The sequence below is a fragment of the Phytophthora parasitica genome, assembly GCF_000247585.1.
Source record: "Phytophthora parasitica INRA-310 unplaced genomic scaffold supercont2.14, whole genome shotgun sequence".
In the NCBI taxonomy this organism is placed as follows: domain Eukaryota; phylum Oomycota; class Peronosporomycetes; order Peronosporales; family Peronosporaceae; genus Phytophthora; species Phytophthora nicotianae.
In genome coordinates this window covers 466564-481557 of record NW_008649000.1, presented here as the reverse complement: position 1 = coordinate 481557, position 14994 = coordinate 466564, and the positions used below count along the sequence as shown (strand labels likewise).

Here is a 14994-nt window from a genome sequence, read left to right as displayed (position 1 = left end):
TGTGGGTGGGTACGAATGTTGTACTCTAACACAGAAGCTGCTTTGTCAATCAGTGGTGTACTACAGGAGACATTGTGTCCATCACGAGGCGTCAAACAAGGTGATCCACTCTCTTCGCTGCTGTTCGTCCTTTCAATCGAGCCGCTCGGAAATCTTCTTTGCGCACTACCAGAGGTAGGCATCCCGATAAGTCCCGACTGCGTGGGAACTGGACTCTATTTTTCTGACGACTCTACGCTCCTCTCGACCTCTATCGAGGGTCTGCAGCGCCAAGTTAATATTGTGGATGCATACTGCGTTGGATCAGGAGCGCGGCTCAACTTGAATAAGTCCCAATTGATTGCTTTCAACGGAAACTTCATATCAGCTCAGGACTCGCCTTTTGGAGTCGGAACGTCCGGATCAGCGGTCTACCTCGGCGTACCTATTGGTCCTGACGTCCGTTCTGAGTTGGTTTGCGTGTCTTTGGAATCTAAGGTATGTATTCGTCTCGCTCGCTGGGGGAAGCGCGCACGCACCTTTCGCGGACGTCCTTTCATCCTCAATGCGATGGTTTTCTCGATTGTGTGGCACTTTACTTCTCACTTTACTCTACCTGATGACATGATTTGGCGTTTGCAGTACATCTCTGAGAGATATCTACTTACGAGGAGGAGTGATCCTGGTCGACGTTTTGTCAAACTTGCCAAAGCTGGCATTTGACGTCTCATTCCACCGAGGTGGCCTCCAAATACCGCTCCTTGCCGACACGATCAAGAAACAACGGGTATTAATACTTCAGCAGCTATTTTGGATGAGTGAGCAGGATCCATGGAAAGCTATTACAAAGGCACTTCTAGCCTGTGTACTCCCTACAGGATTACAGCTCTCGACGTTTGACTTCCTCTCGTGCCTCTTCTCCAGACGTACGAATATTATCCCCTTCAAAACGCCCCCGCCTGGTGGCAGTTTTCGTGGTTTGTCTGGTCGACTCCGCCCAAGCTTCTTTCCAATTCCCCATGCGACCCCGTAGCTCAGCAAGCTGCACTGCTTCGCGCCAATGTTTGCCACAGCTCGCACCCGTTGCAGTTGCAACTTCAAGGGGGTAAGTCGTGCTCAATCATGCGGAACGCAGGTCGATACAGAGACTTTCGTCTCGTGTTTGCAGCGTGTACCGGTTGTCGGTGCCTGATGGATTTCTTTTGTGGATCGTGGCCTACTGCTACGGACTTTGTATACATGGTTTGCCAAATATGGAGCTCCGGAGGAGTATTCGCCAGCTACTGTGTCTTTACCGAGATTTGACTGCTTTACTACGATCAGTAGTGGGAACTCATGGCGTTCTGCACGGCCCGGTACGAAAGGAGGACTTGGCTTCACCTATAGGCTTTGTTTTCGACGGGGTTGTTCATATGTTTCCTGTGCTATCCAAGCGTGACGTGAGGAGTCTGGTAGGCAACCCGACATTCGAGTTGCGAGACCACCCACTTTCCCATCATTGCGACCAGCTTTCCCGGTCCGCACTGTCAAATACTGTCCAAGAACGTAAGGAGCTTCGGCAAGTGGTCCTTCCCGTGTATTCAGATCTCCAATTTCGTCTAGCCTGGAATTTTTTTTACCGACGCGCTCCCGTTTCTGGCTCCTACAGCGTTCTTCACCACTCGCTCTCAACTGCGGATACGGCTGCACCAGTGTGGAAACGGAACGGAATCTCTTTTTCGAGTGCGCTCATGTTGTTCCTCTGTGGAGTGACATCGAGACCGACTGGCGCCATTTCTTCGGTGATATTACGTGGGAACTGGTTTATCTCCCCTGTGAGCCGAAGTGGACTGCGGAAGCAGCTCGTCGAGCTTCTGTCCTCAACACCCTATGGTCTATCACTCGTTCTATCTGGATTCACGTCATTTGGACAGCGCGTAACAAGCACGTCTTCGAGGACAAACCTCCGTTGGATGCAAGCAGGGCTATCTACCAGGTTTACTCCTGTTTTAGCGCTCACTTCCGATCGTTGCTTAGGTTTTCCGATCCTGCTTAGGTTTTCCGATCCTGCTGACCTCACCAAGTTACTCCGGTGCCTCCGTCACTTTCCAGTGACGTCGCGGTTGAAGCATTTCGCTTTTTCCAACCCTCGGCTTTTTGCCATACGCCAAAAAGCTCTCTGCATTGATCGAAACGGCACTCTCCGAGCCTTACCACTCCTTCCGAGTCAGGATCAAGTTCTTCCTCCTCCACCTGTGCCATAGCGCAACATTGCACAGTACCGTACTGTACTGTAGACTTTTCAAATGTCGTAGTCAGCGTAGCTCGCCTTTTGAGAAGTCCAGTTGTCTTATTTGACAGCTGTTAAGTTAAACACTACCTTAACCCCCCCCCAATATTGAAGTTTGAAAGCAGCGCAGATCTTTGCACCCTTAACCTCCCTCCCCTCAGTATTCTTAAGAACGCCCCTTAAGGGACATTCTTTAGCCGCTACACTCCCGGCTGACATCGTCACAAGTTCGCTTAATAAAAAGTCATCACTCAGTTGTCAGGCGCTGCAGCTAGATCCAAGGTGTTAAATCTCTCGCCACCACGTGTCTATCCGTGTCCGTCAACTTTCAATGGCGCCGCCTCAGCACAAGATTTGGGGTCTGTTTGAGATCACTGCGCCTCGAGTTAAGGGTGAAAAGGCCCATCCTGATGCAAAGTGCTTAGCCTGTCAGGTAGAGCTCAAAAATGCTCAACCATCTCGAAATATGACCAAACATGTCATCTCATGTCCTAGAATTGATGATCAATCTAAATGACAATGGCGAGAACTAGATGCCGGCCGCCGACACAAGCAAGCCTCCAGGTTTGTGACTCCAGCCAAGTCACCACGTGCGAGCAGGAATTCGACCCCGTCTGTGACTAAGAGGCTGTTCAAGACACCACAACGTAGACGAGGCTCTGAACATGCTGCAGCAGCTAGTGTAAGAAAATCTGCCAAGGAAACTCAAGAAGACAACAACCTGCGTTTTGCCTTTGGCTTGATTGCGACAGGAATCCCGTTTCGAGTAGTGGAGAACCCTCATTTCCAAGCCATGTTTGACTACGAGTTGCCATCTCGTCGTCAGATATCAGGGCGACTACTGGATAAACTTTACGAACGTGAAAAAACTCGGGTGATTGGCCTTTTTTCTCTCGAAGGAACTGTATCAAACCTGGCTCTTATTACCGATGGCTGAACGGAGATGGAATTATCAACTTTGTTTTTGTTAACCCGTGAACACCACCTATTTTCTGGAAATCGATCAATACTAAAGCTGAAGTACATTCCGCTGAGTATATTGCGAGTACGATTTGGACTACAATCTTGGAGTTTGAGGCAGAAGTCGGTAAGGTGAAAGTTACTGCTGTTGTAACAGACAATGCATCAAACATGAAGAAAGCTTGGAGACTAGTTCAAAAAAATCGCGTCGGCATGGTTTGCACCGGGCGCTCAGCACGCGGCATGAATCTGTTGATGAAAGACCTTTTCAAGTTGAAGTTTATCGATGATGTCCTAAACAAAGTCTAAGAATCTGGCTCATTTTGTCAAATATCGACGGGGACTGTCATACCGATTTCAAAGGATGCAGAAGGCGTTGAGGAAAAACGGCGAGAAACGTCGACGTCTTTCGTTACCTGTACCTACTCGGTGGTACACTCACGAGAAGTGTATCGCCAGTGTTTACCACAACAAAGACATTCTCGCTGCGATCTTTTCAGATACGGCTTTGCTTAAGAGCTATGAAGGCGATGCTTTGGATAAATCTCTTGCCGCTTTTTATGACGATGGATTTTGGCAGGACACCCAGATCGTTTTATCGCTAATTGAGCCCATTAACAAGAGTCTCACAGCATTTGAGCGCGATAACTGCAGCATTTCACTTGTTACAACCAGTTCGAGTGGCTGCGTACGCACCGGGTGTACACGAGACCCTTGCCGGATTGTAGCTTGGAACTTCAGGAAGATGTATTGACTGTTATAACTAAGCGCCAGGAGAAAAATTGCTCGAAGGAAGTGATACTGGCGAATCTCCTCGACCACTCCAAACCAATGTATGATCACGAGAATGCGGACACAAAAGCAAGGATTAACGCTGCCAAGGAACTTGTCCTTGAGATGGAGCTGATTCCGGATGCGTTGGGAGACGAATTTCACTTACAGTTGCAAAATTTTGTCATCGCAAAGTCGGAATGGACTGGGAGAACTCGTGTCGACCATCACTGCTACAGTCCTATCAACTGGTGAGCGATAGAGACGTCTAGAGCGCATCACTTAGTGCAGGAATTCGCAAAGTTGAGTTTGTACGTCCCAACGTCTTCTGCCTCAAGTGAGCGAAGCTGGAGTATTTTTGCGTTCAATCATACCAAACTGCGGAATCGGCTGACGTCAGATCGTGTGAATAAGCGTGTCTTCGTGTACACGAACCTTGCGAGGAAATCCGAAGCGAATAACGTTCTTTATCAGCTCTACCCAGATGCAGGTGGGGAAAGCGACTCAAGTGACGACAGTGGCTCCTGCGACGATAGCGAGCCTGAGACTGGTCGGAACGCCGACCGAGAACGACCAGACTCTTGTCCGGACGACCCCCCCAGCAACATCATTTTCTAGGAGCTGGTGCTGCGCATGGAAACGAGTTCAATCCTGTATTCAGTTTTACTACATCATCGAAACGAAAACATAGGAATATGTCACACCAAACACGGTAAACATGGTCAATAAATAGCACATGGAATTCGTACATGAAGCACTTGTTTCTTACCTCACTCAGTAGAACTTGGAGTTGACAACTACGTTGGCTTCAAGCGTTATATGCGTCGCATAGCCACGCAAGCGCACCGGCAACGTCCAAGATTGACTTGGAGGCGGCCTCCAACGTTGGTAAAGCTGGCTACATGGGCTTCGTGAACAAGCTCAAGGAGTACATTGTGGACGGCGACATTCTCCAGGCTGTGCCATCGCAGCTACTGGCCGTTGACCTCCCGAAGGACGCCACCCCGCTGGATCTGTACCGTCAGATGCGCGTGATTAACCCGCCGCCGTATATGTTCTTCCTTGACATGGTGATGATTTCCAGATTGTTGGCTCATCACCCAAGATGCTTGTCAAGGTGGACCACGACCGTATTGTAGAGACCCACCCTATTGCTGGTACCCGTCACCGTGGCGCCAATGATGAGGAAGATGAGGCGCTGGTGAAGCATCTCCTCCCTCGTCTGTCGCTGCACTTCACTGATGGAGATCATCCAGGCCGAGTGCTGTGCGCCACAGGTCATAGCCACCAAGTTCTTGACGTAGTTCTGACCCCGTAACGCCCACTCCAGCGTCTGCATACCGCCCAGAGAGCCACCGATCATAGCCTGCACCTGTTTCACGCTCAGTCCGTCCTCCAGCAGTCACCGCTGCAGTGCAACAGCGTCCCGCAACGTCACAGCGGTGCAGACTTCACGCTGTAGGGCTCTCCACCTCCTTCACCGATTCTCGTCCTGACTCGCGAGCGCGCTGCACAACCTTGCTGGCTTCGCACGAGCTCTCGGGGGGCGTCTTCATAATGTGCATCTCGAGGCGAAGTGGTGGGTCGATCTCAGCTGCCGTGAATTTCACTGTGGAAATCGCATGTTCACCGTTAATAGAGGTTTTTAGCAGAACCTAGTGGGTTTGCATCACAACCGCAGCAGATGGTGAGCTTCACCAGGTTTGAATTTATCTTTTGCACAACCGAGGAGTGAAGCATTTGTGGCCATCTGGCAGGGGTTCATTTTAGGATTGTTACTTCAACGAATTAGTGAAAGAAGCGCGATGGTATTTCGTTTCTCTGAGGACATTGACAAGGAGCTCATGCGCGAGGCTATCAAGCAGAAACCATACACCGCCAAATACGGAGAGGCTGCTGCAGTATGGGTTCAAGTCGCGAAGTGTGTGAGTGCTGCTGTCAAGGTTAGTCTAGTCGATAAACAGGTACAGGATCGCGTGCGACTGTTGAAGAAAAACTGGTCGGCGGGTGAGCTTCGTGCAGCTTTAGGCAGTGGTATCGAGGAGGCAAGAAATGCTACCAACGAACAGAGTCACTATGACTCCTTACCTGGCCTAGTAGGGCAGTATGTGTCTCTAGAAAAGGATTTCAAGGCCCAAAAACAGTCGAACAAGGAAAAGAAGCAAGCTGAAGAAGCTCAAACTAATCTCTGCGCTTCTCAAATTGTGTCAGACGCTATTACGCGCCGAGCTCGTCGGGGGGAAAACATACTATCAAGCGATGCTTCTTCAGATAGCGACGATGGCACTGCTTCGGTGGCGTCTACTCCGTCAGTTAGCTCAATATCAACTCCAGGCAAAGTTCCAGCAGGACGCCGAAAAAGTGTTTTTCAGTTGGAAGTTGACAGGCAAGAGAAACGTATTCGGCTCGACGCTGAGATGCGCCGCGAGCAGTTTGATCGACAAATGCAATTGCAGCAGCAGCAGCATGCAGAACGACTAGCATTCGAAAGAGAGCAACACGAAAATCGCCTAGCATTTGAGCGAGAGCGAGAAAGATCTCGTGAGCACACCGAGGAACGCCTTAACAGGGCACGTGAAGAAGCTGAGGAGCGAAACAGACAGCTGATATTGCAATGCGTCACGATTTTCAGCAAGTCACTCAATAGTAGTGACAAGAAGTAGGAAACTCCTATAAAAGACATAAGTTTATCAATGAATTTAACTGCCTTTCAAGTACTCCTCAAGACTTGGTGGTGGAAGCCTGAAGTAGTCACTGATCGTATTGCCTCCATTGGCGCAAGTCAAACAATTAGTTAGCAAAATCGCCACGCGGTACATCGATCCAACAGGCTGGGTACCCGAGCGGGCTTGTCGTTTCAAGTCCAGTGCAGTCCAATAATTGACAACTTGTCCGTATCCCCATTCAACAGACACGCGCACCTTACTCATGCTCTTGTTGACTAACTTTTGTTCTCGCGAAAGGTTCGCCACAGCCCCTGTGAATGGGCTCGAAAGCACAGAATCGTTCCCATACGCTTGGTCACCGTAGATGCGATAGGGCTTGAACCGAGCATCACCGCGAATGACGTTAGCAATTCGCGAGTCCTTGAACAACTTAATTTCATGGTTTCGCCCAGGAAAAGGTCCATACACATGGGTAATGAGCCCGTCAGGAGTTGATAGTGTCTGGTATCTTAGAGCATGTTTGCGTTTGTGCCCGTTGTAAACGGATTTCTGGCTTCGATATTTTCCATCACGTTGACTGTTGCGAGCTTTAGGCCTGCAAATTCCTCGTACGGTTCCATCTACAAACGCCCACACGTTTTGCATTGACCCACCAGCATCGAACACAGCATCCGCGTACGTTTGTACATGGTTTGCTGCGTATTCATGATTTGAAGTATAAAAGGTCTGCAAACTTGGACTCCAGGTGATCCAACACATGAAGAAACAAGTTTGAAAGACCGCTTTCAGTTCGCCCAAAAAACGATTCGAGATCTTTCCAGCGCAACGGGATTGCCAACTTGTACAGGACAATACACAAGCCTTCAACTCCATTCGCTGCCGTGCGTTCACGAGTCCTTATCGCATCTAGCGCGAAGAGGCTCACGAGGGACTCGATTTGAGCTTTGCCAAAACGAAACTTAGATACACAATCAGCGCTGGATAGTGCGTTGAAGTTGAACGGAACGCGGAAGTGATGTTGAGGAGGTAACTCGGCGTAGAAATACTGAGCAATCGTAGCAGCCAACACAACTTGATTTGTCTGAGAGGCTTCGCTCCAAACACGCATCAAGTACGCGTTCTTTTGGTATCGGCGAAGGCCTGCTGTTGTCGAATTAAGTGGCCTCGAGCGTCATCCCATTCAGAAACCGCCTCACTTGATGCCACCATGAGTTGCGTAGCTGGACTTGAACCCGAAATGAACGACGTGACTCCGTTTTATCAACGGTATAGCTGTGATTTAGTAGCAGAGGAACAGCTCACATGTTTTCAACCTGAACAGTTTATTTGCCTCGCTTTGGTGGGTTCCTGGCATCCTACACAGTTGAAATCGTGGGTTGGAGATGGAGGTTAGGCTCCAAAACCAGCTGCAGTTCACACAATTTGCCTTTTGTCGGTTCTGCTAAAGACCTATAATAACAGGTAATATTGTGAGTTCTACTCAAAATTTCCATGGGCGGTTCTTTGAATGAACCTCCCCAAAGTCTTTTCTTGCCACATGTCACGATCTTATTTCGTACTTAAACGGGTCAGTATACGGTATTGTATACGCTTGGCGATTTGGTGGGTTCTACTAATGACTTGGATTTGTATGATGGCGAATGTCCTCACACTCCTCCAACAGACCCAAATCGGCAAATTTGGACGGAATTCACAATAACACTGCTCAAATACAAACTGTTGTAAACGGTTTTTTTACGATTTGCCAACACATTTCATAATCACCCACCTCCTGAGGTGGGTGATAATGAAATGGCAAGCTTTAAAAAATGGGCGAAATGGCATGCGATTATTTTTGGATTTTGTTCAAGCCTGACCCCCCTAATAGAGGTATTCCCAGTACTTCTATAATGCGACACAGGCATCTCGATATGATCCAGAAATTATATGGATTAAGGATTGCTGGACACGGAGAAATTGCAAATGGCATAATTGCTAAAGATAAAGTCTTCTCAACATCTACAAATGAATTAGTGCATTCCTCGGTCATCCTCCTTCTGAACACTGCAACCACCAGGGTCACGCGCTTAATATTCGAATCCACAGTCGTCGGTTAATACTCTTCGCCCAACTCCTCCTCCTCACCTTCACCCTCAGCAGTCTCAGCAGACACCTCCTCGTAGTCCTTCTCCAGAGCAGCAAGATCTTCACGGGCCTCTGAGAACTCACCTTCCTCCATACCCTCACCGACGTACCAGTGCACAAATGCACGCTTGGCGTACATCAGATCGAACTTGTGGTCGATGCGAGAAAACACCTCAGCAATGGCACTGGTGTTGGAGATCATGCACACCGCACGTTGCACGCGAGCAAGATCACCACCAGGTACAACCGTGGGAGGCTGATAGTTGATTCCGCACTTGAATCCGGTAGGGCACCAGTCGACGAACTGAATAGTACGCTTGGTCTTGATGGTGGCCACAGCGGCATTCACATCCTTCGGGACAACGTCACCACGGTACATCAGACACGCAGCCATGTACTTGCCGTGACGAGGATCACACTTAGCCATCATGGACGCAGGCTCGAACGCACTGTTGGTGATCTCGGCAACAGACAGTTGCTCGTGGTAGGCCTTCTCGGCCGAGATCACGGGGGCGTATGAACTCAGCATGAAGTGGATACGTGGGTATGGCACCAAGTTCGTCTGGAACTCCGTCACATCGACGTTGAGTGCACCGTCGAAACGCAGCGAAGCCGTTAGAGACGAGATGACCTGAGCAATAAGACGGTTCAAGTTCGTGTAGGTTGGGCGTTCGATATCCAGCGAACGGCGGCAAATGTCGTAAATGGCTTCATTGTCCAACATCACGGCCACATCCGTGTGCTCCAGCAGTGAGTGGGTGGACAGCACCGAGTTGTATGGCTCCACCACGGCGGTGGACACCTGAGGTGACGGGTAAATAGTGAAGCCGAGCTTGCTTTTGCGGCCGTAGTCGACTGACAGACGTTCAAGCAGCAGAGCACCGAGACCGGAGCCGGTTCCGCCGCCCACAGCATTGAAGACCAGGAAACCCTGCAGACCGGTGCAGTTGTCGGCCAGCTTACGGATGCGATCCAGCACCAGGTCGACAATCTCCTTGCCGATGGTGTAGTGACCACGCGCGTAGTTGTTGGCAGCATCCTCCTTGCCAGAGATAATCTGCTCCGGGTGGTAGAGCTGACGGTAGGTACCAGTGCGCACTTCGTCACAGACGCTGGGTTCCAGGTCAACGAGCACAGCACGCGGGACGTGCTTTCCTGCACCGGTCTCGGAGAAGAAAGTGTTGAAGGCATCATCTCCTCCCCCGATGGTCTTGTCACTGGGCATTTGGCCATCAGGCTGGATGCCGTGTTCAAGGCAGTACAGTTCCCAGCAGGCGTTACCGGCTTGGATACCGCCCTGGCCGAGGTGGATGGAGATGACTTCACGCATCTTAGAAGAAATAAAAAGGTGCTGGATAAAGGAGGGTTGGCTTGAGTCAAGAACAAGTTGTAGACCACGAGGAAGCTGGGTGATGAAGCTTACTCGGAGTCTGGGGGCTTGACAGGGAGCTGGCAAATTCGCGAATGAGTAGGAAACGGGGCCACCGTGGCGCTCCACCAACGGTCACTCTAGAAGGTCGCGGAGATTAGGATTCCTTAGACTTGGGCTTTGTAAGCAATTATGGATGGCTACATTTTCATGCTTGGAAACCCCCGACTCTTCCAAGCAAATTTGCACATTTTGTGCAACTGTTTTCCAGTTTCGCTGCGTATTTTACTGGGTAATAATGGCGGGGAGATTGCCGTTGCCGTTGGCGGCTATTTTATTTGCAACGATCTTTTGGGGAGCGGGAATGATGGTCAACTTCAATGACCGTTAAATTGTGTACACCACTCCAAACTATGAATTTAGTGACCTGTCACTAAGTTATTTCTTCCAGCATGGAGCGCTATGATCGCGGCGTTGTCTTGGGCGAGGGTACGTTCGGTATCGTGTACGCCGCCGTACAGAGAAGCACAGGACGTCGAGTTGCCATCAAGCAGTTCAAACGTGGCAAATTCAAAGATGGCGTGGACTTTACCGCTTTGCGTGAAGTGAAGCTGCAGGCGGAGCTCAAGCACGTGAATGTTGTGGAGCTCCTCGATGTGTTCGTCGCCAATGACACCATGAACGTCGTATTTGAGCTGCTTCCCAGCAACTTGGATGATGTAATCAAGGACAAGGCGGTGGTGCTCACAGCCGCCGACATCAAGACGTACATGCAGATGCTGCTTAAGGGTATCGCCTACTGTCACGAGCACTACGTGTTGCACCGCGATCTCAAGCCTGAGAACTTGCTGATCGGTCCCGACGGAAACGTCAAGATTGGAGATTTCGGTCTTGCTAGAGTCTATGGTAGTCCCAACCGCAACATGACCTCTATGGTCTGCACTATTTGGTATCGTCCGCCGGAGCTGCTCTTCGGCGCGAGAGAATACAGTGGATCCGTGGATATGTGGGGCGCTGGCTGCATCTTCGCTGAGCTCATGTTGCGGACGCCGTATCTTACGGGGCTAAACGAGCTGGATCAGCTTGGAAAGATCTTCCACGCTCTCGGTACACCGACGGAGGAGGAATGGCCCGGTGTGTGCTCTCTGGCTAACTTTGTCGAGTTCACACCGAGTACAGCACCTCCGCTTGCCTCGATCTTCTCGGCGGCGTCAGAAGACGCGCTGGATCTGCTGTCCAAACTGCTGAGGTATAATCCAGCTGAGCGGATCACAGCAGCGGAGGCACTGAAGCACCCGTACTTTAGCAACTCTCCAGCACCCACTCCAGTTGAGAAGCTGCCGTCTACACCAGCCCCACAACCATGAGGTGCACGGAAAGAATAACTTTAAGCAGAAAGTTGCTGGACGGAATAGTAACAATGATACACGTTTTGACCACAACACAACTCGGTTTTTTTCTTCAATGTAGTGTGCATTTCGGAGTACAGGAGATACATTACCGTACAGCGTACTGCTGAACCTGTGCTCGTGGAGCGTTGCTATTATCATTCTCGTCAACCTGATCAGCTAATACACGACAGAGCATGGCTTGTGCATTGACATTGCAGAGCGTGACGAAGCGATCCAAGAACACATCTGAAGCCACCACAAGCGCGTACAAGCTGTCCGGAATGGCAGACTCAGGGAAGACGATGTTCCAGGCAGCAGTCAGCACAGTAAGCGCACCTCCAGGGATTGGCGGTGCTGTGATAGTGCACAGCAAGACACCAAGGAAAGACACTAGCATCGTCGTACTCGATTGTGCCTCCACCACAGCAGCTACATCAGCCATAAAGTGCACCAGCAACGCTAGATACAGCGCCGTGCCAGGCATATGCAGCGATGTGCCCACAGACAGGACGAAATGCATCACGGGACTCGGGACTTCCCGAGACGTTTCGATACACTGCAGACTAAGCGGCATCGTGGCCATAGATGACGAGCACCCGAGGCTGTACACGTATGCCGGCAGCATTTGACGCATAAAGCGGAATGGATTGCGTCGAGTGAATATCACGAACGCAGCTGGTACCACGATCAGCATGTGTACCAGCACACTGACGGCCAATGCTGCCACCACTTGTAGCACCAGGTTAAGCGGGTGATCCGCGACTGAGTCTTCTAACGAATTGGCGAGGGATCCTGCTAGCAAACTCAGCACTGCAAACGGGGTAAAACGGAGTATCCAATGGGCCATGTGTACGAGAGTCTCGTTAACTTCACGGAAGAACTCGAGCAGCGGGTTGAGATTGGTTGGGCCGTGGAAGCTGTACGCCAGTGTGACGCCAAGCGGCAGTGAGAATGCTGCAATACTCAGCAACGTGTTCGACACGAAGGCAGCCATGATATTGTTCGGTACAACCTGGTTGATGATGGCCAGCACATTGTTTGACAGCGTGGTGTTCGTTCCCGTCAAGGCCTCATTACGTACGAGAGCGCCGTTTACATCGTCCAGAGCGAACTGTGAAGAACCAGAGATCTCAGTCGCCGAGCAGGTGATCGTACCGTCATCCCCTGCCTCCAGATACTTGCCATTACCGCATTGAATGCCGAAGATAGGGTCCGTGCTGGACGTCGACTCGTCCTTCTGGTACGAAGTGAAGGCCGAATGCATGATGACACCCGTAAGCAATCCTTGTAAAATAGCTACGATAATTGATACCAAGAAGAGTGCAGTCACGCGCAGACTGAGTCGCTTGCCAAGTCCTTTATTCGTGATGTCGGCAGTAGCCACCACAAGGTTCACGAGTACCATAGGCACTACCACGCACTGTACTGCCCGGACGAAGAGGTTACCGGGCGTCATGATCCACTCCGCGGTTGTTGTGTCAATCTTAAAGTGTTTTAGCAGAGCACCCACGATACTGCCGACCACAATTGCCAGCACGATGAATATCATGTTGCGCTTGGATGCTCGTCCATAGAGCGGCGAGGCCGACACCACCATGTCCGAGAAGGGCATTCCGGGGTCGTTGGCTGGAGTCCTGAAGTGTCGGAACGCCGCATCAGGCGACTCCGATGCGTCGTCTTCTTTAGTAGCCGGCAAGGTTGACGCTGGTCTCGTTCCGCTCTGGTCGTTGGCTGCTGACGTGAAATTCGTGCGCAAAGTCGCTGAGTGGGGCGGCGCCGGCCGCGCGTTGGGTGCATGTGCGTAGCCTCCGCCATACAAGAACGACGATGTGTCACTGGACAAACCTGATACTGGACTGAGCATGCTCGGAGCGGACAGTTCGCTGTTAGTGCCGTCCTTCACGATGCTGTGATCAAACATGGACAAGTCCGGCTTCTGCTGCGCCATTTTGATCGAAATTTCGATATCCCAATGCGAGATTCCTCGTCAGCTCGACTAGATGGAGACAATCGGGCTGTGCCGGATGAATAGATGCGAATACGGAGGTGGAGAGAGCGCAAGAGCAAGATGAGCTGCTCGATAAGAACGCTTCATGTAAAAGAGCGGGTGTCCCATCTGAAAATAGCTTATGGTGCTCAGACAAAGTTGCGTGAAGGTCGCTGCATTTAACGCAACTTAATTTTGACATTGGTTTGGTGGAGGAGGCGCAGTTGCATCGTCCACTGCATGCAGCATGAGTCGTCCCGAGCACATCTCGCCGCCGGAGGTTCGTCCAACAGCTAGGAGGTTGTATTATGCTCACCGCTAACCTTATGTGTTTGTTTACCCGTTGCTGTAGCTCTTCTATGATGAGAAGGAGGCGGCCAAGTACAATTCGAGCTCACGCATCGTTAAGGTGCAACAGGAACTGTCGAACCGCGCCATCGAGCTGCTCAACTTGCCAGAGGGCAAGGAAGCATTCATTCTAGACGTCGGTTGTGGAAGTGGTTTGAGTGGAGGTCCGTTGTCTACGAACTACCTGAGCTTACCCGATGACTTAGCTGACATTTGATCATTGATGGATGCAGTGGCGCTGGAGGAGCATGGCCACGCATGGGTGGGCGTGGACATCAGCAAGGACATGCTAGACATCGCCTCAGAGCGGGACAGCAGTGGTGACGTGTTCCTACAGGACATGGGCGGAGGTTTGCCTTTCCGTCCTGGCGTCTTTGACGGCTGTATCAGTATCTCAGCCGTACAGTGGCTCTGTTACTCGGACAAGAAGGAGCACACGGCACGCAAGCGTCTTACGCGTTTCTTCACATCACTCTACACGTGTCTGAAGGCTGGCAGTCGTGCTGTGCTGCAGCTCTACCCGGAGACGCCCGAGCAGATGGAGGAGATCTCGGGCACTGCTATGCGCTGCGGTTTCTCGGGTGGTCTTGTTATTGACTTCCCCAATAGTGCCAAGGCCAAGAAATTCTACCTCTGTCTATTCGCTGGATACACAGATCATCAGCAGGTGCCTCAGGGACTCGGCACGGGAGCCACTGCCAACCAGATCTCGTACGAAGGACGCGGCAAGAATCAACGCGTACGTGTGCGGTTTCCTGCTCTCGAGTGTTTTATGGCTGTGCTGACATGTGTGGGTTTTGTGTAGCAACGCAGAGGAAAGGGTCGTGAACCGATTAAAGCCAAGGACTGGGTGATGGCCAAGAAGGAGCGCTACCGTAAACAGGGTAAGAAGGTCAAGGCGGACAGCAAGTTCACGGGCAGAAAGCGTCCCGGCAAGTTCTAAACCTGTCGTTAATAGCAGCGTATATGCAGAAGATTTACCAGTATTGCTGGGTATATATTACATTCGCGGATGAAGGGATGGAAGCGCAATTATTTTTCTGTTTATCATGTTGTAGAGTTTCTCAAAGCTCCAGTTCTCCAGCCTATCTTCTGCATCAAGTTTCTAATAGATATGTCTTCAACTAAGC

At 50.8% G+C, this 14994-nt stretch overlaps 7 protein-coding genes across 7 annotated transcripts; 4 read left to right on the top strand and 3 right to left on the bottom strand.

Annotated features, from left to right (window-relative positions):
* Positions 1–3572: 3572 nt before the first annotated feature.
* Positions 3573–5297, top strand: PPTG_22252 (hypothetical protein; the record flags this gene model as incomplete). Its single annotated transcript, XM_008902833.1, has 4 exons — positions 3573–3896; positions 3983–4230; positions 4812–5010; positions 5064–5297. 4 exons carry the CDS (start codon positions 3573–3575, stop codon positions 5295–5297), a joined length of 1005 nt encoding a protein of 334 aa, XP_008901081.1.
* A 487-nt stretch (positions 5298–5784) lies between these two features.
* Positions 5785–6642, top strand: PPTG_08500 (hypothetical protein; the record flags this gene model as incomplete). Its single annotated transcript, XM_008902618.1, has 1 exon — positions 5785–6642. The coding sequence occupies one exon, from the start codon at positions 5785–5787 to the stop codon at positions 6640–6642; it is 858 nt and encodes a 285-aa protein (XP_008900866.1).
* A 36-nt stretch (positions 6643–6678) lies between these two features.
* On the bottom strand, positions 6679–7334 carry PPTG_08499 (hypothetical protein; the record flags this gene model as incomplete). Its single annotated transcript, XM_008902617.1, has 2 exons — positions 6679–7240; positions 7282–7334. The coding sequence occupies 2 exons, from the start codon at positions 7332–7334 to the stop codon at positions 6679–6681; spliced, it is 615 nt and encodes a 204-aa protein (XP_008900865.1).
* Positions 7335–8548: 1214 nt separating this feature from the next.
* On the bottom strand, positions 8549–10370 carry PPTG_08498 (tubulin alpha chain). Its single transcript, XM_008902616.1, has one exon. It carries the CDS (start codon positions 10097–10099, stop codon positions 8738–8740), a length of 1362 nt encoding a protein of 453 aa, XP_008900864.1. The 5' UTR covers positions 10100–10370; the 3' UTR covers positions 8549–8737.
* Positions 10371–10559: 189 nt separating this feature from the next.
* Positions 10560–11585, top strand: PPTG_08497 (CMGC/CDK/CDK7 protein kinase). Its single transcript, XM_008902615.1, has one exon. The coding sequence runs from the start codon at positions 10591–10593 to the stop codon at positions 11503–11505; it is 915 nt and encodes a 304-aa protein (XP_008900863.1). The 5' UTR covers positions 10560–10590; the 3' UTR covers positions 11506–11585.
* On the bottom strand, positions 11546–14254 carry PPTG_08496 (hypothetical protein). Its single transcript, XM_008902614.1, has one exon. The coding sequence runs from the start codon at positions 13475–13477 to the stop codon at positions 11636–11638; it is 1842 nt and encodes a 613-aa protein (XP_008900862.1). The 5' UTR covers positions 13478–14254; the 3' UTR covers positions 11546–11635.
* Positions 13420–14990, top strand: PPTG_08495 (hypothetical protein). Its single transcript, XM_008902613.1, has 4 exons — positions 13420–13796; positions 13869–14028; positions 14098–14603; positions 14670–14990. Exons 1-4 carry the CDS (start codon positions 13764–13766, stop codon positions 14805–14807), a joined length of 837 nt encoding a protein of 278 aa, XP_008900861.1. The 5' UTR covers positions 13420–13763; the 3' UTR covers positions 14808–14990.
* The last annotated feature ends 4 nt before the right edge of the window (positions 14991–14994 follow it).

Bases quoted from the DNA above. Each gene is read 5' to 3' on its own strand.
- PPTG_08498 (XM_008902616.1), bottom strand. From the start codon at position 10,099: ATGCGTGAAGTCATCTCCATCCACCTCGGCCAGGGCGGTATCCAAGCC.
- PPTG_08497 (XM_008902615.1), top strand. From the start codon at position 10,591: ATGGAGCGCTATGATCGCGGCGTTGTCTTGGGCGAGGGTACGTTCGGT.
- PPTG_08496 (XM_008902614.1), bottom strand. From the start codon at position 13,477: ATGGCGCAGCAGAAGCCGGACTTGTCCATGTTTGATCACAGCATCGTG.
- PPTG_08495 (XM_008902613.1), top strand. From the start codon at position 13,764: ATGAGTCGTCCCGAGCACATCTCGCCGCCGGAG. The intron at 13,797-13,868 runs GTTCGTCCAACA...CCGTTGCTGTAG, and splicing joins AGCACATCTCGCCGCCGGAG to CTCTTCTATGATGAGAAGGA. The intron at 14,604-14,669 runs GTACGTGTGCGG...GGTTTTGTGTAG, and splicing joins GACGCGGCAAGAATCAACGC to CAACGCAGAGGAAAGGGTCG.